The sequence below is a fragment of the Halichoerus grypus genome, chromosome 8 (genome assembly GCF_964656455.1).
Source record: "Halichoerus grypus chromosome 8, mHalGry1.hap1.1, whole genome shotgun sequence".
NCBI classification, from domain to species: Eukaryota; Metazoa; Chordata; class Mammalia; order Carnivora; family Phocidae; genus Halichoerus; species Halichoerus grypus.
The window spans coordinates 3,031,287-3,055,815 of NC_135719.1; the positions used below are offsets into that span (position 1 = coordinate 3,031,287).

The window sequence follows — 24,529 nt, forward strand, 5'->3', positions numbered from 1 at the left end:
CTCTCCCCCAAAGAAGAGTTAGACTCAACAAATAGACAAATAATGACAACAAAAAACCAGTTCACATGGTATTCAAGCCAAAGCCACATGCTTAAAGCAATCATTACAAGCCTGCTTGAGAGAACCGTGCGTTTTCGGAGATAGCTGCCCTCCGGCTGGGGCCACTATGCCCACTGAGCTCTGGGCACCTTCCACACTCCATCTGCCTGTGCTTCGGGCACATGGCTGTTTTCCCTACAGTCCATGGGATTCTGGTCCACGTCTCGGGCTTAGCTGCTTTTCCACGCCTTCCCGTGTACTCAGCGGCTACTGTCCATTCAAGCAGAGCAAGTCTCTCCTTGTTGCTTCAGCAGCGACCCTGGCCTCGGAGCTATTTCTGTGCCGTCTGGTTTCACCTCTACACTTGAAGGAAGGGTTCCCTCAACGCGTGGTTTTCAACATGCCAAACAGCAAAGCCACCGGACCTCTCTGCCGTCAGGGGTTCTCAATACGTCTATTCCAGATCCATTTATTTATCCGTATCTACTTAGTTGATGATAACTAACACTTCACATTAGCTAGCGACGTGCCACAGGTCCTTCACATGGAGGAACTCATTAATTATGTGGCCGGGATGAGTGCTGTTCCTGTCCCACAGACGAGCAGACAGGTACGGGGAGGCGGGGCCCAGAGCTCAGAGCGCTGCTGGCTCTGGAGCGCGGGGTGGGGCTCAGCACCCACACAGCTCAGGCAGCCACACGCCACACGTGGACGCTCGGCACCAGAGGACCCCACCGCGCGTGCGGCGGCCACAGGCAGCCTCATGTGCTCCTTTTCAGCATACTGTGGTCTTCCTTTGCCTCATTAAGTGGACTTAGAGATATCACCTAGCGTTAACTAACTTAACCTTCACAGAATTTGAAGCATGGCTGAAAAGCATTCCTGCGAAAAAAACACTGATAACACGAATAACACAAAGCACAAAGGGAACGATAAAAAAATAAGTGAAAAAGCTTTTTGCCAGCTCCCCATTTGCCAAATTACTAAGTCCTTAAAAAAAAAAAAAGGCATATACACTTAAATCTACTTCCTCATGGTAAAGGTGACAGTTTAACAGTAAGCCAAGAAAAAACTTTCTCAAAACAAAACTTGGAATACGGAGACAACATTTTGAAATTAGATGTTTGAAAATATTTATTTATAATGATAGTCATTTTGTTGGCAGAAACAACATCTATTTAACCTCTTATTAAATCTGGAAGCTGATTTTCCTAACCTGCTTAAAAATCTACCAAATGATCTGATAAAGATAAAAAATCAACATCTTTTAATAATATAAGAAAAACTGAGATCATGACAAATACTTACCATCGGGATTTCAAGGAAACCTTTGTATATAAACCGCTAACTGGATTTTAAAACGGACCCTGTGATCTAGCAAAGGCAGCCCATGAAATACACAGCGCGTCCGCCCAGTGGCTCTCGGGGGCAGGAGCACTGGGAAGTCTGGGTCCAAGAGGGCGGCCACCCCAGTGGTCAGCATCCACGGCGGACACAGCATCCACGGAGAGAGGGGCTCCGCCCCACAGTAAGGAGGGGCGCGAGGGACCAGGGCAGAGTAAACTCACAGTAACTGCCCCCTGAGGGCTCACAGGAGTGAGCACCGCGTTAGAAGTACTCCCAGGCATTCTCGATGTGCACTGAGATGGACCTTGTAGCAACAGCAAGAAGACAGAACAGTGCGTATAAAATTCAGACACAGACGTGTGGGAACACGGCCTGCAGTAATACCGGCGAGAACACGCACGGTAAATCTGGCAAAAGCAATATATCTGGTGGGAAAAGGAGCAATGCTCTTTTTAAAATTATGAAGAGAACTGGGTGCTCCTTCTCGATCATTTTATTTTTTACAAAGTTCAGAACAACCTAATGACACAGACATGAGGAAAACTCTGGCATCCAGATGGATCATCCTAAGTCATTCTATTATTGCATCGCCTCATTGAAGGAGAGGAAGTCACCCTCACTGAGCGTCTGCTACGGGATGGGGCGGGGCCGGGCACCAGGTCCCTGTCCTCCTGCCGCCACACCGCAGGGGAGTCGCTTCGGCGGCCCGTTAGGGCCAGCAGCACACAGCCGCCAGAGTTCAAAGATTATAAATTTCTATGAAAACATCATGGTCCGAATGATCAATTATTTCCTTACTCTGTTTTAAACGTTTAGATCTAAATGGAATAGAGAAGAACTGAGTCCTACTAGAAAGGCCTAAGAATGAGCTACGGTTGCCAGACTCAAATGTCACAACTCCAATTAAACCTCCTTGTCCTGTAAGTACACGGGCTGGAGCAGCTGACAACGGCCAGAGCCAGGCCGGCAGCGGAAGAGAAGAGCAAACCAGGAGGGCCCAGAGAGGAAGCCGGCGTTAGAGAGAACAGGGTAAATCCACACAGCCACCCCGCACTGTGGTCCACAATGGCGGCCCCGAAAGGACGCTCAGCTCCGGGGCCCAACGAGGATGGCTGCTCACCAGGACTGAGCCCAAAGGTCACAGATGCGGTCCTCCGAGTGTCTGCTCTAGGACCCCAGGGAGCCTCAATGCTAAGGCCATCTGGTGGAACATGAGGCCGAGACAAGCTTTCGGAAGGCCCCGGCTCTGGGGCGAGGAGGGGTATGCGCGTGCAAGGGCAACGGGACCGACCTCCATCCTGGCAGAGGACTACCACCTGACAGCGTTTGTCCTCTGGGTCCCTGGCACAGTCTGGAGATTCTTCACTGACCTCCCAGCGAGCACCGGGAATACGGGTTAGCGATGTCACGGGGAGCTAAATACAAGAGTTACTGAGGACTGGTCAGGCAAACGGTGTATACCAAAGACGAAGCACAGGTTATTACACGGCCTGCCATGTGCGGGTGGGGCAGGAAGTGCTTTCTAAACAGGCCGGAAATGCTCTGTGTCCAGATAATCTACAAAGCTACAGGGAAGAGCATATGACAGATTCTGGAGCAAGAAGCATGGGCCAAGATTCTAAAACAAGTACATAAAACATGAGCTTTCCTGAGGCACCACCCACGCCAGGGCTGTGGGGGTGCACAGATGCCCTGTCTCTGCCCTAAAGGATCCAGGTTCCCCAGGGCGAAGGTGCCTAATGTTCCACGTTCCTAAGGCAGGGGTCAGCCTGCCTTTGGTGAGCAGGTGGTGCACAGGGACCCATGGCGGGAAGACCCCTCCTATTACACGCCTGAATGAAAACCCACAGCACACTGTTGAAGCAAATAGTGAGGAACCAAGTACGAAATGCACACATTTACAAGGTGTCATGAACATCACAGGCTTTTAAAAACGAAGTTGTCTTACTTGGGTGCTTCGGTTCAACAGCAACCCTCACAATAGGGGTGGCCTCGAAGTTGAGCGGTATGAACGGCGGGCAAGATGGCACGCTACACAGCGTCGCCGACTTGAGCACGACGTCTTGCAGGCCCCCTATGCCTGCAGGAAGGAAAAGATCTGTGCGGTCAATAAAGGGTCATCAGTTCAGAACGGACATTAGAAAAATAAGACCATCAACACAGCATATGGGTCAGGGAGGAGACACACTTAAAAATGTGGCGAGGAACAAGGCCGACCAGCACACCTGGATGCTATTTAATTGCTGTTAAAAAGACAAGAATTCTGTGGGCTACTGTCTTACAGATGCACAAATCACGTGGTTACATCAAACTGGGCTAACACATCCCTAACTTTGATCACAGAAGTGATCATGTCCAGATATGTATGTCTGAAAATACGAATTATTTCTAATTGTAGCTCTTAGTTTTTAAAATACATTAATTTGATGAAGACGAATCTCTACAGAAATAATCTCTTTTCCCAAATACTTGCAAAGGGGCCAAGGGCATTTAGAGACTTCAAGTTTGAGGCTGCTACAGAGCCCCCAACCCAAGTCACCCTTCATACCACCCCAATTTTAGAAGAGGACATCGGCCCCCTTCCCACCCCCTCCCACCGTCCTCCCCACTTCAGGCTCCCGGAGATGGCTGCCTAAGACCCTCCAGGAGGGCATCGGTCTTTCAGTGGATGGGAGCACAGGAGAGCTAAAGAGGCACGCTGAGCCTCACATCCACAGTAAGAGCAGACATCATTCTAGAAGAAATCGAGTTACACACACAAGGCCATTTTTATTGAGTCAATAATATTGAGTATTATTGACGGATGGGCCCTTTGCTGACAATGTTCTTCTGCTCTGAGCAACTCCCCACATGCACAGGCTGAATGAGTCTAGGACGAGTACATTATTGAGTGTACAACCTGATATTTATGCAAAAACACAGTTTAAAAGAAGCTTTTTGTTTTCAAATGACATCAAGTACAATTTTGAAAAAATAAAAGTATACCCAGAATCACACCATCCTAAGACTGTCACTGTTTTCATTTTGATGTATTTCCCTCTTGCCCTGCCCCCACAGGCACACGTAATTTACCATTACAATGTCCATACAATTTTTTTATCCTTTCTCTTTTACTTCTGTTGTTCTGGTCACAGTGATAGCAATTATGTAGAAACACTTTCTTCACAGAAAGGACATCTGCTAAGGCATTTTTCAACTGGGGCTGAGGGGGGTAAAGGACATGTTCCCTCAAGAGAATCATTTCAGAATTTCTGGGACAGAACAAGTAACAGTTCAGGGAAAAAAAAAATCACAAATTAGCATGCCATCGATTTGGCTGAAGGACTAAAGAGAGGACAAGCTTTTTTTTTTGTAATGTTTATCACAAAAAAGGCATATGATCTAAATACAAGAGAGAGGGAGAAAACAGGCTGAGGAAGCAGGAACATGGGGTAACACCCAGAAAGCTAGCTTGTTTCTATACGAACATCGGTTAAGTATCGTCTGGTTGAAGAGAAATGATCCAAGTCCTCTCTGGTCCTAACTCTTCCCCCTACAAGTGCACTTATATATGTGAGCATGGGACTCTGGCTCCCAGGCTGGGGTGACAGGTAACCACACAAGAAACCACTGAGCCCCCGCACCGTGTCCGCAGGCCCTCGCCAGGCCAGTCCACCACCCCCTTCAAAGTCTTCTTCCTCAAAGAGCAGCATTGTACAAGCACTGTCAGGACCCAATTTTTTCCCAGGCTCTCTCTAATTCCCTTTAGAAAGTATTCCAGAAACAATATCAAGGAGCATCTTTTACGATCTGAGACTGGAAATACGGAGGCTGAGAGACGGATGGGCCCTTTGCTGACAATGTTCTTCTGCTCTGAGCAACTCCCCACATGCACAGGCTGAATGAGTCTAGGACAAGGTCACCCAGGCGGGCAGGAAGACGGTGAAACTGTCACAGAGTTCTAACACTGCTTCCTATGGACCAAACCCACTGACCATCTGCACAGAGAACAGCAATACTATCTTCAGGGAAGTCTGGATGCTGAAGTGCACTTTCAATGCTGGTATAAAAATGGTACTGGAAATAAAAAAAAGAAAAAACACTTTGTGGGAAAACATGTTAATGCTCTAGCTAGAATATGTTCTCCTAACTTCCACGGTCTCATTTCAAGCCACCTTTAACATTACTGCTCAAGAACCATCAACTTGTTCCTCTTAATCTGTTTAATCCACCTGAGTTAACAGCTTCCTTTAAATCACCGAAGTAAGTGCAAGTTATACACCAAGGACGCCTACAGAGCCTCAGGCCTGTGAGAACAGTGAACATGACCTCAGAAGGGACATGAGGATTCAGACCCTTGAACCACAGACCTGCTGAGCCCTGAACAACACATGGTTTTAACCCTGCGCAGTTAAAAATCCGTGTGGGACTCTGACTTCCCCCCAAACTTAACTACTCACAGCCTGCTGTTGACCAGAAGCCTTACTGATAACATAAATAGCTGATTAGATTTTGTGTGTTATATATATTCTACACTGCATTCTTACAAAAGAGTGGGCCAGAGAAAAGATCACTAAGAAAATCATAAAAGAAAATATATTTACAGTACTGTACTTCATTTACTGAAAAAAAAATCCACATATAAGTGGACCCACACAGTTCAAACACGTGTCGTTCAAGGATCAACTGGATTTAAAAAAAAAAAAATTTTTCTTTTTTTAAGTACAGGTTTCCAGGGTGGTGCGAATCTAGAGAACCACTGGTTTTGGAAGACCACCTTCTAATCTAGGTCCTTCTGTCTCTGGATGTCAAAGAAGCCCATATCCTCTGCCTAAAGTTTCATGCCGTTATTCTGTATCTTTCAGCGAAACTCAGATTCCTCCCCCTTTGACTCAACTACAGCGATGGTATCACAGAGGATCCATGCACTTTATAACTTGTCACGGAGGTAGGTAGGCAGGTAGGTACATGAATATAAAATATGATCAAAGGCCTTTTCCAGGCCTCCTCGGCTAATGTAATAAATAGCTCCAAAGTGGACCAATATTGCTTAGCTAAGGTTTTCAGAGGATTGGTCAAGTTTCCCCAGTACGCTAAGCAAGTCTATTAAATCAACTGCCCTTTAGCTTCTTGGTGTTACGAGAGGCCTCCGGGAAAAATCTTACAACAGTGACATCACCGGGTCAGAATTTCTTCTTCTCGTAGGGACAGATGGAGCTGATAACCAGTTAATAGTAGTTCTTCGGCAAGTTACATCAAGACCGGGGGGCCTTATTCTCAGAAGAGAGACTACAGTAAGGAGAAAAAGGAATACCTGAGGAATCAAAAATACCTTTTTTAGAGATGTGGAGGCTTGCTGTCTTTGTCTATGTTAGAGAACAGGTAGAAGCTGCCCTGCAGTGTCCTGCACCAGGGAGAAGTGATAACTGGGTGTCACAATGGAGTCTCAGTTTATGCCCCAAGAAACAATCCTGAGGGAGCCAGACCACCTCCACTCCTGCAGGAACAGACTGACGCCATAGGGCCTGGCTCCCACCCCAGGGAATGACACTGGCAGGGAGGTCTAGGATTAAAGTAATGGAAGAAGGGGCGCCTGGTGACTCAGTCGGCTGGGTATCTGCCATCGGCTCAGGTCATGATCTCAGGGTCCTGGGATCGAGCCCCGCATCGGGATCCCTGCTCAGCGGGGAACCTGTTTCTCCCTCTCCCCCCACCCCATTCGTGTTTTCTCTGTCTCTAATAAATGAATAAAATCTTCAAAAAAAAAAAAAAAATAGTGGAAGAAATTCCATCTCAGGCCTGGAAGTGGAACAGATCACTACATGCTGCCTGATATCCTATCTCTGAGCAAATAAAAAGGCAATCAGTTAAAAAAAAAAAGCCCTTAAGTTATCTCTTGGCGTGTCAAACCGGGACAAAAAGGATCTCCAGAGGCTAGCCTGGGGGAAAGGAGGCAGCACGTAATTAATGTATTACAAAATAATGTTTCCTACTGGAGCAGAAACCGACGCGAAGGGCTGAAGAGAAGGGGACGGTGGGGAGAGGAATCCCAGCCCGGGCCCCAGCGCGGAGCCCCAGCGTGTTCCGGGAGCCGGCAGCGTGCAGGGGGCCCGCGGCACAGAGGGACGACAACAACGGCAGTGCAGACGGGAGGCTGCCGGGGACACACACAGGGTGTTAGGGGACTCGAGCGCCACGTCACGCCTGGACCTTCCATGGAGGGCGGATGCGGGCGAACTAGACCCGAAGCGGCGCCGGCAGCCTTGGCAGTGACTTGGAGCCGGGAAGAAGAGACGAGGCTGAGATCCAGATTTCAGATCCGGATTTCAGACGTGGACAGCTAAGCAGAGGATGACCTGTTCAAAGCGTTTCTCTACCCTTCTTTCAGGTTCCTAAGTGTCCCCGTCATTGTATACATTTGTATATTCTTTATGGGATAAACATTGTGATTCATCATATTTTTCCCTTCAGACTATAGTTTCTCTTTTCATTTTGTGTCTATTTTTTCTCTCTAGTACCTTTTCTGAGCCTTTTTTATTTGGGATCTAAGCTTAGAGGGCACGTTCTGCATGGAGCACTGGGTGTTATGCACAAACAATGAATCATGGAACACTACATCAAAAACTAATGATGTAATGTATGGTGAGTAACGTAACAATAAAAAAAAATAAAAATAATCGAGTACTGAGAAAAAAAAAGCTTATAAAGTTGTGCTTTCAAAAAACTAATGAATATTTATTCAACTTTCTGTACTTTTTTTTGATGATTTTGTTTTAAGGGCAGGGGCACAAATGCACTTCGTGAAGTTTTTTTAATGAACACGTGAACATGAGGACAGTTCTGTGTGTGTGTGTGGTGGGAGGCGACTCTAGCGTGGGGGACACGGCATCACTGGGGGCCCAGGGAGGGACCGGTCACCACCGCAGAGGCCCTGTGGGCAAGCAGCACTGCACACCATTTTCAGCCCACTATTTCCACTTCTCGGGGACCCTACATGGTGTTTATGGTAGTTGTTGTTTTATTAATAAAGTTGGTGACCAATTCGCGGTTTTTTTTGGTATATGGTATGAACTGCTTATTTAATTTTTTTATATATACTATTAACTGGTTAACTGTAAAGAAGGTTATAATAACTTCCTTTGAGGCATAAAATTCATATATTCATAGATCCACGTATGAGCTTTGTATCCTGGCCCACTGACCTACATTTATATTTTACATAGTAATACAGTTTTATGGGATGCTCCTCTGAGATACGTTTCAACTCAAATGATTTAAGTAAAGCACAAAGCACAAAATGCCTAGTACCATTTAAAACAACATTGGAAATGTTTTCAGGTTAAAAGAAAGAAAAGAGATACGACTTTACACAACCAGGAAGTTATAACCAGATTTCTTTTTATGTTTAAACTCGAAATATTTCCAATTAAAGGCAGGAGGCGGAGTCACATGTGGATGAAATGGCAACTTCGTCACAGGCGCACAACAGATCCTGGTTGAAATGATCCAGGGAAGAAAACGGAGGACAACGTGGATGCACATGAAGCCAGAGAAGAGTGCCCCAAGCTCTGCGCTGCGGGTCACATTAAAGACAAACAAGCAAGGGTCCGTTCCTAACTCCTTTCTTGGGAAAGTAACACAGCTGAAGGAAAACAAATGTACAGTGCAGCAATGGCGGTGTGTCTGATTACACGGCAGAGAAAACGCGCGAAGAGCCCAGAGCCATGTATGTGGGAACCCGGATGTGACCGAGGGGCGGCACTGGGGGAAGGAGGGACCACTGGGAGAACATCACTGAGAAATTAGCTAATGATATGGAAACGATAATACGCACACCTCTACCATGCAGCATGTAGAATAATAAATTTCACAGGGATCGAAGACCTGAGTGAAACATAAAAACTGAAAGCACGAATCACAAGATGACACACTAAAGACTGGTAACTATTACTGTATTATAAGAACTGTATCACAAAAATGCCCAAAATTAAAAGTTACAAAATATTTTCAATGTTTAAAAGACAAAGGATCAGTAAGCATAATATATAAAGAACTAGTAGAAATCAATGAGAAAGACAACCCACTAGCAATACAGGTAAAGAACATCAGCAGTTCCAAGAGGTGACTGAAAGAAAAGGAAGCCCTGATCAGTCAGAAATCATATAAAAAAGAATCTTAATCTAAATAATAACAAGGTAAATGCAAATTAAGGCAAAGAGATGGTATTTCATACCAGTACAAGTGGTGTAAGTCCGAAGAGAACACGGGTTTGATAAAGAGGTGCAGAAAAAGTAGGTCTTCTGCACTGGACACAGAAATGATGGTCACGACCTCTCGGGAGAACAAGTGTGGACATTCAGCAAAGTACGCCTGGACCGTGCAACTCGCCAGTCTGGCTTCCAGTTGTGTACCTCCCACAGTGCTGGCAACAGGCAAAGTGGTGCGCCCGCAGCATCCCACAAGCAGTGATACGACTCTAGGGGGACACATTTAGGTGATCAGGTCTCTCCTGGGGGCACTTCTGGCTGGGGTCTACTGCTGGCATTCAGAGGGCAGGGCCAGGGCCCAGGGGTCTTGCAATGTGTGCAAACGTCCCCCTCAAGGAATTCCCCAGGTCGCACAGCTTCTGAGTGTTCTGCTGGACAAACCTGTTTCTAATGACCTGAGCTTAAATCTAACTCCCTTTTAATTACAAAGTACTTTCTTCACAATTTAATGTACATTGAGTTTTCGGGACTTCTGTTCTGAAAATGAGCTGTTCACCGTGTTATCGACAGCCACTCGCGGCCTGAGTCATCAGTGCCATATATCTGCATTAAGCCGCACCTGCTCCCGGTGATTGCGAGTTGCTGACTTGATGATGCCATCGGCAGGGTAAGCTGGAGCATCTGCATGCTGCTATGTACTAAATTTCATTGCAGATCATTTTACTTATCCTATCACAGCAAAGGTAACTGTATTGATGTTTTTGAAATTAGGTAAGCAGGTAGATTATTTTCTCCTTGAATTTCACTTCTAGGTGGATGCTCATTACATTATATGCTATTTTTATGATCATAAAAAAATTTTTTAACCAGATGATTAAAAAAAAAAACAAAAACCAGCCTTCAGATGCTTCTGTGCCTTGAATGCTTGCATTGTTTCACCATACAGCAATAAACGCTGCGAGTACCCTGCATATGTGTTACATCTGCATTAGTCAGTTTATGTCCTAGACACTGAAACTATGCTCTCACCCCTGGACCGCCGACTTGGATTTCCCTGGTGCCTGGTATCCGCTGAGGGAGTTTTGGATTCCTATCTGATGGGGAGCTGGAATGCTTCTTGAGGTTAATCAAGGTTCTGAGAGTGAGCCGTCTGAATAGCCTTGGACTGAAAGCCCTGTTCCCTCTTAGTTCCACGAAGACCCTAATCTCCAGACCCCCTCACAGGCCATCCTGGCATTAGATGTGGGCCTGTGTCACCTGACCCCACCACTGTGTCCTCTACCATTCATGATGATCACTTTTCCAATGGTTAATATTTTCTTCAAAGTCAATTTAGTAATGACAGAATTTAGAGGGTCCTACAGCACCTTATAACCTCATATATCATGATTTATCTCAGAGTAGAGAGCAAAACAGTTGGTGAAGGAATATTTCATATAATTCCTGTGCGTTTTAGATTTATGCCAACAAATATCTGTTGACCACTTAGGTTTACAGGTCTGTGCTGGCCACCATGGAGGAGATGGAAACGAAGACCAAGACCCCACATTCGGTTTTCTCGCATTTACTGTAAGTGTCCCTAGAGCATTCTGAAAGCTCAGTCACACTATTGCTGATAGTTTATTCAGTCCCTGAGCCTTGGAGTTTGAGATGTCTGAGACTACTGCCACGTGTCCATGTCCTGATGAAGCACGGTTACAAGTCATTGATACCAGAAGAAAGGTAATTCCTAAGAAGAAAAGAAACAATACTAGAATGTTAACTAGATTTTAAGCAAACATAGGTCATCCTAATGCAAGCCAGTTACTTTTGCCAGTTCAGGCAGCTTTCAAAGCATTGTTCCCGGGGACGTATCACTTCATGGATGAATGAAAGAAGAATATATCACTTTAAATATTAGTGAATTTTTATCACTAATTTTTAGAGTGGCTACACTCAGTAGCCAGTCTACCCTCTGGCTCCTGACACTGCGGTTCGTTCAGAGGTTGGTCCTTTTGGATTCCCACTGGTAGATGCTCAGAATGGCTTTGAAAACTATTCTTTGGTTTTTGGTCTGTTTCATTTTTGGGGTAAACAAAACAATTCTTAGCAAACATCACACACTTGTCTACTGCTACCTTTATCTATTTATAAAAAACATCCAATACATTACCCAAAGAATTTCCGAGAAAACCACTACATTATAGTAGTAATGGGCTCTAATTTTCTAATAAATGAAAGCAGCTGGTAGCACTGGTATGCTATTAAGTCCCCTGATAAAGGACCAAGGAATCGGTACTAGAGGCTGCATTGATGGGAGACTTAGCTTAAAAAGAAGTGAAAGCAAGTAAAGACGGGGCCCCAAACTGATACATCCATTCTCATTTGCTGCCCTCTTCTAAAATGACAGGTCAATAAAATCTCTACAGGGTAGCAGCTTTCGTCACTATAAGTAAGAACATTCTAAATGTCTAGCAATATGCTAAACACACTGCATCTGGCAATAAAACACCATACTACAAATCGAATTCCTGAAAACTACTTAGACACAGATAAAGCAGAATATAAAATTATATGCAGAAAAGATAATATGAGTAGAAGAGAAATATAACTAAAAATGAAAATTGTAACAGTATAAGCATTGAAATTATGAATGATTATTTTAAAATAAAAAACACTGTAGTTTTACCATGAAAAGTTATTAGACACAAGCTATAAGAACTTTGGAAGTGTTTTTTTGTTTTCTTAAGAGCTGTCATTACCAGAATCAAATGAACATAAACCATATAAACTGATTTACAGCAGAGGACACCGCTGCGCCATGAGGATCTGGTAATGATGCTAGTCACTGGAAGAAACAATCGATCTGATTCCCACCTCACACCATCTTACAACCAATTTCAGATGGGTCACAAGTCTCAATCTCATAAACAGAACGAAAAAGCTTATAGAAGAATAACACAGAACTTCTTATGACTTTGGAGCAAGCGGATTTCTGAAACAGGACACAAAAAGCAGTAATCATAAAAAAAAAAACTGGTAAGTATTACACTATATTAAAATTTAAAACTGTGGTTCACCAAAAGACACTGTGAGAGAGCAGAAGGTAACTCCCCAAGTAGGAAAAAATATCTCCAATAAATATAGCCAGCCAGGGACTTTAATGCAGAATATATAAAGAATGCATACAAATCAATACAAAAGAAGGCAGAGAACCTTAAAAAAAGTGGACAAACACTTAACAGGCATTTCATAAGTGGGCAAAAATCAATGGTCAATAAATAAATGAAAAGGAATTTAAATTCACAAGTCACCAGGGAAACCAATATAAGACACTACTCCACACACACCCCAGAATGGCTCAGCGAGAAACAAAACCGTCGTTGGCAAAGGTACGGAGCGCCTGGAATCTCCAGCGAGCTTCACTGAGTGTGTACGTACACCCACCCGACAACATGGCAACTTCCCTTCCAACAGAGGTGTGTTCAAATATTCAGGAAAAGACATGCAGGGAATATTCAAAGCAACGATATTCCTAACAGCCACACCCTGGAACTAAACTCGACACCCGCCAACAGAAGAGGGATAGATACTGTTGTGGTCACAGTAAACAGCAACCAGAACGGACACGGGTGACTCTCACCGCCAGCATGCCCGGCACTCGAGGACATTCTCTACGATCTGGCTTCACGAGGCTTAACAACAGGTTAAAATGAATCTATGCTGCAAGAAGCCAGGACGGCCCCACGCTTGGGGGAGGGGGTGGCAGGGGCAGTAACTGGAAGGGCGCTGGGCTTCTGGGATGCTGGTTATGCTCCATTTCTAAATCTGGACGCTGGTAACACCGGCACATGTGCAGTTTAGGATCATCTATCAAGCTGTGGCTCAAGATTTGCACACTTTTCTCTATGCCTATGATGCATCCATAAAGATTTACTTTAAAATGTTATTTGACACAAATTACAGACTACTCCAGGTGCTTCTGAGTCTTTTGCAGATACCATAACTCAACTGATAAAGATAAACCATTTCAGAGCCTTCACAAAGGAACTGGCAGCCGGGAGAAAGAACACATGGCTTGTCGCCTTGTCCCTCTCTTCCCGCCACATCGTCCAATAACAAATGAAATGTGTCTTCCGGTGCAACGTCCTTACGCGGATTCTTCTGAACACTGTCTGTCCTTGAGCAAATCACTTCCTTATTCCAATCAAAGCAGCCAGCCCCCTCCTGGCTGCGGGCATCTGTCTACCCTCTGGCTCCTGACACTGCGGTTCGTTCAGAGGTTGGTCATTTTAGATTCCCACTGGTAGATGCTCAGAATGGCTTTGAACACTATTCTTTGGTTTTTGGTCTGTTTCATTTTTGGGGTAAACAAAACAAAACAAAACAATTCTTAGCAAACATCACACACTTGTCTACTGCTACCTTTATCTATTTATAAAAAACACCCAATACATTACCCAAAGAATTTCCGAGCATCTCCTTCCGCTCCACCAGCTACCAGTGCGGTAATGGCCACCATTAGAGTAAGATGATCTCACTTACATCACAGGAAGCATTTGTTTGGCTCCAAGAGAAACAGAAAAAGTCATTTCCAGTTGATTATTTCCGTCATAGGGTCCACGGTGGCCTTGTGTATGGGGGTCTCTGGACAAAGACCTCAGCAATACCACTGTGAGGTAAGACTATCACTTCTGACCCCAAATAGGAGACCCATGAAAAGGGATGTCAGGAGAACCTCCTTTCGTCTACCAGAGCCCCTGGTGTGTTTTCTCAATCAGCCACAAATGTCTTTCCAATTTATGAACGGGCCCTGCCCCTAGTAAAACCTGTTACAAACCAGAAAATTCCACCACAGCGTGGAAATCCTGGAGCATCTGTGAAGAAGCCTTCCTGGGACGGACTTATGCAAACCATTCTCAGGCCTTCCTGCCCATGAGCGGGGTCAGATTAGTCATAACCAGATCCCACTGGCAGGTTTTGTTCCATTCATAAATGGCTCACTCTACAGAAACTCAACACCCGACTTTGTCCTGAGTTTAACAGACTTTGACAGAACGATCTCCAGGTGACCAAAAGATTCGAGTTAATTTGTATTTCTGCATGTTGCATTCAAGTCCAGGAAAACAATTTTTAAAGCCTCTGAATATTATTTCAGATGTAGTTTGTGACTATTCTTGACCGCGGGAAGGAAATGACATATTGCTTTATGTCAGCTTTTTGATGCCCATCCAGATCTAGCATCCTCCCTGACAGCACAGAAAGTCACAAGGAATCACGTAACACGCAGCCATAGAAGCAGAAGGACCTCGGCAGCCTATGTGCTTCCAAACAACCCGCTGCAGTGTGGAGCCTCAGCCATAGCATCCCGAGGACGGGGGCTTACAGCAGCCCGCGTCGCTGCCGAGGAGCAGGACTTCTAACTTGTATGAGCGTGTGTAGGGGTCCACGGCTTCATCATGAACATCCAGCTCGTCACACACACACACAGACACACACACACGGATGTTCCATCGCCTCCTCGTTTCGGGCTCTCCCTGGCTTCTTGTGTTGTATTCAGATCACATTCCTTCTTTTTTTTTTTTTAATTTTTTTATTGTTATGTTAATCCCCATACGTTACATCATTAGTTTTAGATGTAGTGTTCCATGATTCATTGTTTGTGCATAACACCCAGTGCTCCATGCAGAACGTGCCCTCCTCAATACCCATCACCAGGCTAACCCATCCTCCCAGCCCCCTCCCCTCTAGAACCCTCAGTTTGTTTTTCAGAGTCCATCGTCTCTCATGGTTCGTCTACCCCTCCAATATCCCCCCCTTCATTCTTCCCCTCCTGCTATCTTCTTCTTCTTTTTTTTTAAACATATATTGCATTATTTGTTTCAGAGGTACAGATCTGAGATTCAACAGTCTTGCACAATTCACAGCGCTTACCAGAGCACATACCCTCCCCAGTGTCTATCACCCAGTCACCGCATCCCTCCCACCCCACCCCCCACTCCAGCACCCCTCAGTTTGTTTCCTGAGATTAAGAATTCCTCATATCAGTGAGGTCATATGATACATGTCTTTCTCTGTTTGACTTATTTCGCTCAGCATAATACCCTCCAGTTCCATCCACGTCGTTGCAAATGGCAAGATCTCATTCCTTTTGATGGCTGCATAATATTCCATTGTATATATATACCACTTCTTCTTTATCCATTCATCTGTCGATGGACATCTTGGCTCTTTCCACAGTTTGGCTATCGTGGACATTGCTGCTATAAACATCGGGGTGCACGTACCCCTTCGGATCCCTACTTTTGTATCTTTGGGGTAAATACCCAGTAGTGCAATTTCTGGTCAGATCACATTCCTTCTTAGCAACACCGCTGCTTCTACTTTTCCCTTCTGGAATAACACTAGCCTTTCCATACCGGAGAGCTAGTTACCGCATCTTCCCCAGCACCTCTGTCTTCATCACCCCTCCTGGAAACGTCCAATTCCCTCCATTTCTGGGCCCATTTCTGGGCGGCTGTTTGTGTGAACAGGTGTTCGGCTTGTGCTGAGCACGGGTCCACCAGGAGCGAAGGGTCTGAGATGGCTTCTCTCCCATGAAGCACAGGCAGCTCACAAGGGAGCAGCTTCCCGCAAGGGTCACCCATGTCCGAAGGATTATTCTGTCAGGAAAGGCAAGGACCGAGTCCATCCAACGGTGGCAGAAGAGGATGGCAAGCCGCCTGGAAGGCCTATTGTGCGGGTATGAAGGACAAGGAGCCAAGACGTGGTGCGAAGTCAGGCTTAACGAACAGAGCAGTCAGCCAGCGAAGGCCGGGCAGGCACACACGCGGGAGGGGCCGGGCACCCCCCCTGCGTCCGCGCTGCAGTCCCAGGGACCAGGGCAGTTGCAATGGGCAGGGGCCGCAAAGGCACCGGGGAGGTCTGCGGGTGGAAAGGGTCAGCCGGCGGGAGAGAGGGCCCGGTGCGGCCACGCAAGCCCACGTCAGGTTGGCGGGGGAAGCCGTAGCACCAAGTCCCGGGACTCTTACTGGAGAGGCTCAATTTGACGTGAGGAGTGAAAAGGATCCATTCCTCAAATGCGGGGAGAAAGAAAGGCTGATAACCACATCTTGTAATGATTTTGCCCCTAACATAAGCTTTTTCTTTAGTAACGCCAAGCGCTGCCTATGCCTGGGCGTGCGCCCACTTCTCGGGGCACGGGGGGTGAAGATCGATTTGGCAGCGAGGCTTGTTGCTCTGCAGTGTTCACTGGTCCTTCAGCAAGTTCGTGTCATCGCGCTGCAGGGCACGCGACCCCCGAGGGCATCCTGCCCCGTGAGCAGTCACCGGCCCTGGTCCCTGCTCTCCCGAGCCGGCCGCGCTGACCCCCCGGACGGCAGCAGAGACCAGCCGAGGAGGGCAGGTCTGGCGAGGCACCCGCCCTCCCTAAATCTGATAGAAGGAGCTGGAAGAAATGCAATCACAACAAAGGTTCTAGGGATGGTCCAGGAAAATTTATTCTGTGGCTCTGAGGCACTGAATTTCTAGCCATTTTGAATATTATCACTGGGTTTACAATAGGCCCTGTGTTCGCTGTTTGTGAACAGGGTCAGTTGGCAGCTGGTTACATTTCTGAGGGAGCGACTGAAGCCAACGTTAAAACAAAACCAAGCACAGGATTCCCTAAAAAGTGCAAAGCACCGGGAAGCCTGCCCAGAAGAATAATGTCAGGTTATCTTATGAGCCCAAGAGCAGAATACTCGACCGGTATGTATTATTAATGAAGGGCTCACCTTTCAGGGGCCCTCCTCCCCCGGGGCCTGGCTTACTTGCTGGGGGCCTGTGGTGCTCCAGGACCGCAGAGGTGAGGAGAGACAGGAAGCAGGCCAGAGCAGAGGCCAAGAAAAGCGACTCAGTCTTCTGGCTGTCATGAGAATCAGCGGTGAATAATTCTTTTTAATCCAGAGATTTGGCCTCTGATGTTGTTAGGAAAGTCATCCTTACAAACGTCTACCCTGGGAAGGCCGGCTGCTAGACCGCCACGCAGAAGGTCTGCAGCTGAGACCCACACACGGGATTCTGAGCAGCCATTGTAACTCCTGGCACCCACGGGAGAAGCTCGAGGAAGGGTCACACCACGGCTGGTGACACACTCTCACGCCAAGCTCACGGAGCCATGCACGAGCATCAGTCAGTTTCAAAAAAGTTACTGAACAATGGGAAAGACCACACGCTGCCACCAGGTTGGCTCGGGAACCCCCAGAGCTCATCCCCCCGAGGGGGAGGGGCTAATTACCCCAGTGAGCCTCTCCTGAGAAGGAACCATCCTCCCACTGCTCCAAAGGCACACCTGTGTTCAGTCAGGGTGCAGCTGGACCCCCGCAGGGCAGACCCCATCAGAAACGAAGCCCACGTTCCGACGTGGGGCGGGCAGTACCTGGCCAGGCCGTGGCCCGCACACCCTGCCCCAACGCCGCCTCCAGCCCTGCAAGTCCATCCTGTGGTTTTGGGAATCCCATCCCCCACCCCCAGCCGTTTGGGGAAAATGGAAGCTAAGTAGATTGTAAGGAAGAGAACGAATATTCTTAACTCCCTAATTCCTCAGAAGTTGACAGATACAGGATTTTTGGACAAAATGAGGTGATACCATCTATTGCCAGAATATGTGTATCATGAAAACAAGGATATGTGAGGGTCTTCTCAGGTGAGGACTCTGGGTGGAGACCAGTTAGAGCGGGCTGGAGAAGCCCACTGCCGGATGAGAACGAGTGAGAGCGGGCTGGGGGAGAAGCCCACCGCCGGACGAGAATGAGTTAGAGCAGGCTGGGGGAGAAGCCCACTGCCGGATGAGAACGAGTGAGAGCGGGCTGGAGAAGTCCACTGCCGGGCGAGAACAAGTTAGAGCAGGCTGGGGGAGAAGCCCACTGCCGGACGAGAACCAGTGAGAGCGGGCTGGAGAAGCCCACTGCCGGGCGAGAACGAGTGAGAGCGGGCTGGGGGAGAAGCCCACTGCCGGACGAGAATGAGTTAGAGCGGGCTGGGGGAGAAGCCCACTGCCGGATGAGAACGAGTGAGAGCGGGCTGGAGAAGTCCACTGCCGGGCGAGAACGAGTTAGAGCGGGCTGGGGGAGAAGCCCACTGCCGGACGAGAACGAGTGAGAGCGGGCTGGGGGAGAAGCCCACTGCCGGACGAGAACGAGTGAGAGCGGGCTGGGGGAGAAGCCCACTGCCGGACGAGAACCAGTGAGAGCGGGCTGGGGGAGAAGCCCACTGCCGGACGAGAACCAGTGAGAGCGGGCTGGGGGAGAAGCCCACTGCCGGACGAGAACCAGTGAGAGCGGGCTGGGGGAGAAGCCCACTGCCGGACGAGAACCAGTGAGAGCGGGCTGGGGGAGAAGCCCACTGCCGGACGAGAACGAGTGAGAGCGGGCTGGGGGAGAAGCCCACTGCCGGACGAGAACCAGTGAGAGCGGGCTGGGGGAGAAGCCCACTGCCGGACGAGAACCAGTGAGAGCGGGCTGGGGGAGAAGCCCACTGCCGGACGAGAACCAGTGAGAGCGGGCTGGGGGAGAAGCCCACTGCCGGACGAGAACCAGTGAGAGCGGGCTGGGGGAGAAGCCCACTGCCGGACGAGAACCAGTGAGAGCGGGCTGGGGGAGAAGCCCACTGCCGGACGAGAACCAGTGAGAGCGGGCTGGGGGAGAAGCCCACTGCCGGACGAGAACCAGTGAGAGCGGGCTGGGGGAGAAGCCCACTGCCGGACGAGAACCAGTGAGAGCGGGCTGGGGGAGAAGCCCACTGCCGGACGAGAACCAGTGAGAGCGGGCTGGGGGAGAAGCCCACTGCCGGACGAGAACCAGTGAGAGCGGGCTGGGGGAGAAGCCCACTGCCGGACGAGAACGAGTGAGAGCGGGCTGGGGGAGAAGCCCACTGCCGGACGAGAACCAGTGAGAGCGGGCTGGGGGAGAAGCCCACTGCCGGACGAGAACCAGTGAGAGCGGGCTGGGGGAGAAGCCCACTGCCGGACGAGAACGAGTGAGAGCGGGCTGGGGGAGAAGCCCACTGCCGGACGAGAACGAGTGAGAGCGGGCTGGGGGAGAAGCCCACTGCCGGACGAGAACCAGTGAGAGCGGGCTGGGGGAGAAGCCCACTGCCGGACGAGAACCAGTGAGAGCGGGCTGGGGGAGAAGCCCACTGCCGGACGAGAACCAGTGAGAGCGGGCTGGGGGAGAAGCCCACTGCCGGACGAGAACCAGTGAGAGCGGGCTGGGGGAGAAGCCCACTGCCGGACGAGAACCAGTGAGAGCGGGCTGGGGGAGAAGCCCACTGCCGGACGAGAACGAGTGAGAGCGGGCTGGGGGAGAAGCCCACTGCCGGACGAGAACCAGTGAGAGCGGGCTGGGGGAGAAGCCCACTGCCGGACGAGAACCAGTGAGAGCGGGCTGGGGGAGAAGCCCACTGCCGGACGAGAACCAGTGAGAGCGGGCTGGGGGAGAAGCCCACTGCCGGACGAGAACCAGTGAGAGCGGGCTGGGGGAGAAGCCCACTGCCGGACGAGAACGAGTGAGAGCGGGCTGGGGGAGAAGCCCACTGCCGGACGAGAACGAGTGAGAGCGGGCTGGGGGAGAAGCCCACTGCCGGACGAGAACGAGTGAGAGCGGGCTGGGGGAGAAGCCCACTGCCGGACGAGAACCAGTGAGAGCGGGCTGGGGGAGAAGCCCACTGCCGGACGAGAACCAGTGAGAGCGGGCTGGGGGAGAAGCCCACTGCCGGACGAGAACCAGTGAGAGCGGGCTGGGGGAGAAGCCCACTGCCGGACGAGAACCAGTGAGAGCGGGCTGGGGGAGAAGCCCACTGCCGGACGAGAACCAGTGAGAGCGGGCTGGGGGAGAAGCCCACTGCCGGACGAGAACGAGTGAGAGCGGGCTGGGGGAGAAGCCCACTGCCGGACGAGAACCAGTGAGAGCGGGCTGGGGGAGAAGCCCACTGCCGGACGAGAACGAGTGAGAGCGGGCTGGGGGAGAAGCCCACTGCCGGACGAGAACGAGTGAGAGCGGGCTGGGGGAGAAGCCCACTGCCGGACGAGAACGAGTGAGAGCGGGCTGGGGGAGAAGCCCACTGCCGGACGAGAACGAGTGAGAGCGGGCTGGGGGAGAAGCCCACTGCCGGACGAGAACGAGTGAGAGCGGGCTGGGGGAGAAGCCCACTGCCGGACGAGAACGAGTGAGAGCGGGCTGGGGGAGAAGCCCACTGCCGGACGAGAACCAGTGAGAGCGGGCTGGGGGAGAAGCCCACTGCCGGACGAGAACCAGTGAGAGCGGGCTGGGGGAGAAGCCCACTGCCGGACGAGAACCAGTGAGAGCGGGCTGGGGGAGAAGCCCACTGCCGGACGAGAACCAGTGAGAGCGGGCTGGGGGAGAAGCCCACTGCCGGACGAGAACCAGTGAGAGCGGGCTGGGGGAGAAGCCCACTGCCGGACGAGAACCAGTGAGAGCGGGCTGGGGGAGAAGCCCACTGCCGGACGAGAACCAGTGAGAGCGGGCTGGGGGAGAAGCCCACTGCCGGACGAGAACCAGTGAGAGCGGGCTGGGGGAGAAGCCCACTGCCGGACGAGAACCAGTGAGAGCGGGCTGGGGGAGAAGCCCACTGCCGGACGAGAACCAGTGAGAGCGGGCTGGGGGAGAAGCCCACTGCCGGACGAGAACCAGTGAGAGCGGGCTGGGGGAGAAGCCCACTGCCGGACGAGAACCAGTGAGAGCGGGCTGGGGGAGAAGCCCACTGCCGGACGAGAACCAGTGAGAGCGGGCTGGGGGAGAAGCCCACTGCCGGACGAGAACGAGTGAGAGCGGGCTGGGGGAGAAGCCCACTGCCGGACGAGAACCAGTGAGAGCGGGCTGGGGGAGAAGCCCACTGCCGGACGAGAACCAGTGAGAGCGGGCTGGGGGAGAAGCCCACTGCCGGACGAGAACCAGTGAGAGCGGGCTGGGGGAGAAGCCCACTGCCGGACGAGAACGAGTGAGAGCGGGCTGGGGGAGAAGCCCACTGCTGGACGAGAACGAGCTGGAGCGGGCTGGACAAGTCCACTGCCGGACTGAGAAAGTCAGGAGACCCTTATGCCCCAGAAGGTGCTGCCATGGAGCAGACGCTTCAGGGAGGAAAAGACACCTGTCTCTAAGTCGGCCGGCACAGTGACTTCTGTCAGACAGAGCCAGTGTGAGTTCCGCTGCCGGCATGGACAGACTCCCAGACAGACGGACTCCCAGCACACGCCTGCCCCACCCAGAAGATGTGGGACTCCCAGGAGTGCTGAGTGCTTGTCCCTGGTCTCCCAACCTAGACGGGGTCGGGACATCAGGCCACCTAGTTTCACAATTAAAGACTCGAAGCTAAAATTACATGTGTACCTCACAGGGGAGGCCTAGGTAAAAAGACAGGTGGATGAAAGGTGAGACAGGGACACACTCCTGTTTCTGTGAGCCCCACACTGGGCACCCACGAGGGGGTGTTCGTCAGAGAAGGGGGAGGCCAGAACTCTTCTCTACATGCCACCGTTTGGCTTGATTCACCGCAATGTGTGTATTCTCAAATGAAAAGAGACAGAAATGAAGTAAAGAAAGTTAAAAAACAACAACAAAATTTCAACTACCTAAGAGAAATCAGGGGGAAAAAAAAACAAAGGAAAAAGTATATCTTTGCCTATAAATTTGAAAAACTTCTCTATGGCAAAAATAAAAGTTAAAAGGCAAACCCAAAATTATAAAAAATTATATAAAGTGTATCTCGGAACAAAGATAAAGAGCCTCCACATGTAAAAAGCTTTTTATTAATAAATGAGAAAATGAATAAAATATAGCCAAATTTAAAAATGGAGCCAAAGAAGCAATTCCAAAGAAGTAACCCAAGGGTCCAACTTACATGTAGTGTTTCACCTCACTGATCATAAAATACACGCAAATTTAAATGAAAACTCAGTACCCCCCGGTACTGGCGTATACACAGGACTCCCTAACCTAATATTCTCAGAAGAGTGGACAGTTCTCTTACAGTTTAAACATCTCTATGTATATCACTCTATTCCCACGCATTCCTAATGCACATTTGTTTTCCCCCTCTCCTCCAGGAGAAATTTATCCTTAGACTGATCTCCTCAAACACATCTGCTATATATCAATTCCAGTGTATTAGTATCATCCGATTTTCCTGGTTATTCATTTACCGGTGCTTGCTCTTTCTCTGATTTCCTCGGTGCAATCATTCGCTGATTTTTTTTTTCCTTATGGAATAATAAAAGCAGAAGCTAGTTTTTTATACGCAGAGTTTCAGAACCACATCTCTAGGATTTGGTATGTGGAATCTTACTTTTGTCAACTTCAGAATCCATGTCGGCACCCTCCTTTCTACCTTCAAATAATATCCATAAAATGCAGGGCACTAGGCAATAGGGGGAAAGGCCATTAACAGAACACAGAAATATTCTAAAGCGCTATCCTGCGCTGTCTGGCTCTCTATCTAGCAAAGCCCAGCAGGAAAGTACATTCTCTTTACATAAAAAGTCAAAGGAGATTCTGCTTTAGCAGCTGAACACCCAATCAGGCTGAACTGAACCATTTCCAATTATTAGATGATCCAGTTTCACTGCATTTTGCTGTTGCCAGAGGCACCACACACTTACTTTTGGATCCTTTTCTGAGTATTTATTACCTTTAATTTTGATCATCTAGCTTGATTATAAATTATACAATTTATTTATTTGTATTTAAATTTTGTTAGTTAGCGTACAGCGTGGTATTGGTTTCTGGAGTAGAATTTGGTGATTCACCACAACTGCCCTCCTTAATGCGCATCCCCCATCGAGCCCATCCCCCACCCACCTTCCTCACAATTTAACTTCTAATAATGGCTGAGTTTAACAACTGGTTAGCAAAATTCACTTAACGCTTGGCTCTCGTGAGCCTGGCAGTTTCCTTTTTCCACATCTTGCAGGGCCTGTGACACGTTTTCCAGACTTGAGCGGTCTCTTCCAACTTTCTGGAGGCTCCTGTTCTTGCGGAAGTGACCTTCAGGGTGCTTGCATCGTCTTTGAGGAGGGAGGCTCGTGCTGCTCTTGGGTGCAAGGCCCCGCAGCCGACACCCCACAGTGCTGTGGGGCTAATCCCCCTAATTCAGGGGCTCGCTGGGGTGCCCTTCTGAGCACTCCCCTGGGACCCCAGCCTGCCGTGATTTTAGCTACTTGCTAGAGCGATGCTGTTTACCGTTCCCTTCAGCCCTGGGCTCCCCAATCACCCTACCCCTAGGATATTTCATTGAACCTTCTTGTGTGAGCTATTTTTGATCTATTTTAAGTGCATTTCACAAATGCTCTCTGTGGCGTGTCACCTTACAGAGGAAGTTAGCAGGGGGTGACGAACATCACTGCCACCAAAGTGGTTTTGTATGGAGGATGCACTTGCCAGTGAGCAAAGGAGCAAACACCATGATACACATTTAAAAGTTCAAGTTTCACTTTTTGATTCCAAGAGTAGGGAAAAAAATACCGTAAAATGGGTGTAACTTCCACTAATGTTGTTTGGTTAAAATGAAATTGAAGTGTTTAAAATCAAGAGATTACTATATCCTGTAGATGCACATTTACATCTTTGCTCTATAAGTGACTTGAGAGATTGTATTTTAATATGTAACTAGTGAGAATTATTTTGAATAAGTTTTATTAATTGTGATTTTTAGTTTACTTTACAATATAAAACTGCCTTGCAGTTTATATCTTGGAGACTTAAGATTTGGCCTATAATCTAGAATCCAGTTTTTAAATTTAATTTTCACATAGGGAACAATGTTTTCTATGCACCTACTGAATTAAGTTTATGTTCTAATGAGGGAAAGAGAAGGACCCAGAAGGAGAGAGAATTCATGAATCACGGCTTTCTCGTCTTGGAATTCTGGGGACAGGAAAAGAAGCCTGATGCTGACCTAATTTTCTTTTTCTCGTGGGTACCCCT

At 48.9% G+C, this 24,529-nt stretch overlaps 1 protein-coding gene across 3 annotated transcripts in view; it reads right to left on the reverse strand.

Moving 5' to 3' along the window:
• The window catches only part of EFL1 (elongation factor like GTPase 1), a 137,094-nt gene that overhangs the window by 35,829 nt on the left and 76,736 nt on the right, over positions 1 to 24,529 (reverse strand). For all 3 annotated transcript variants that reach the window (XM_036072895.2, XM_036072894.2, XM_036072892.2), the window contains exon 16: positions 3,335 to 3,466. In XM_036072895.2, coding sequence (XP_035928788.2) covers positions 3,335 to 3,466 — 132 coding nt within the window. The remainder of the gene's footprint in view (positions 1 to 3,334; positions 3,467 to 24,529) is intronic.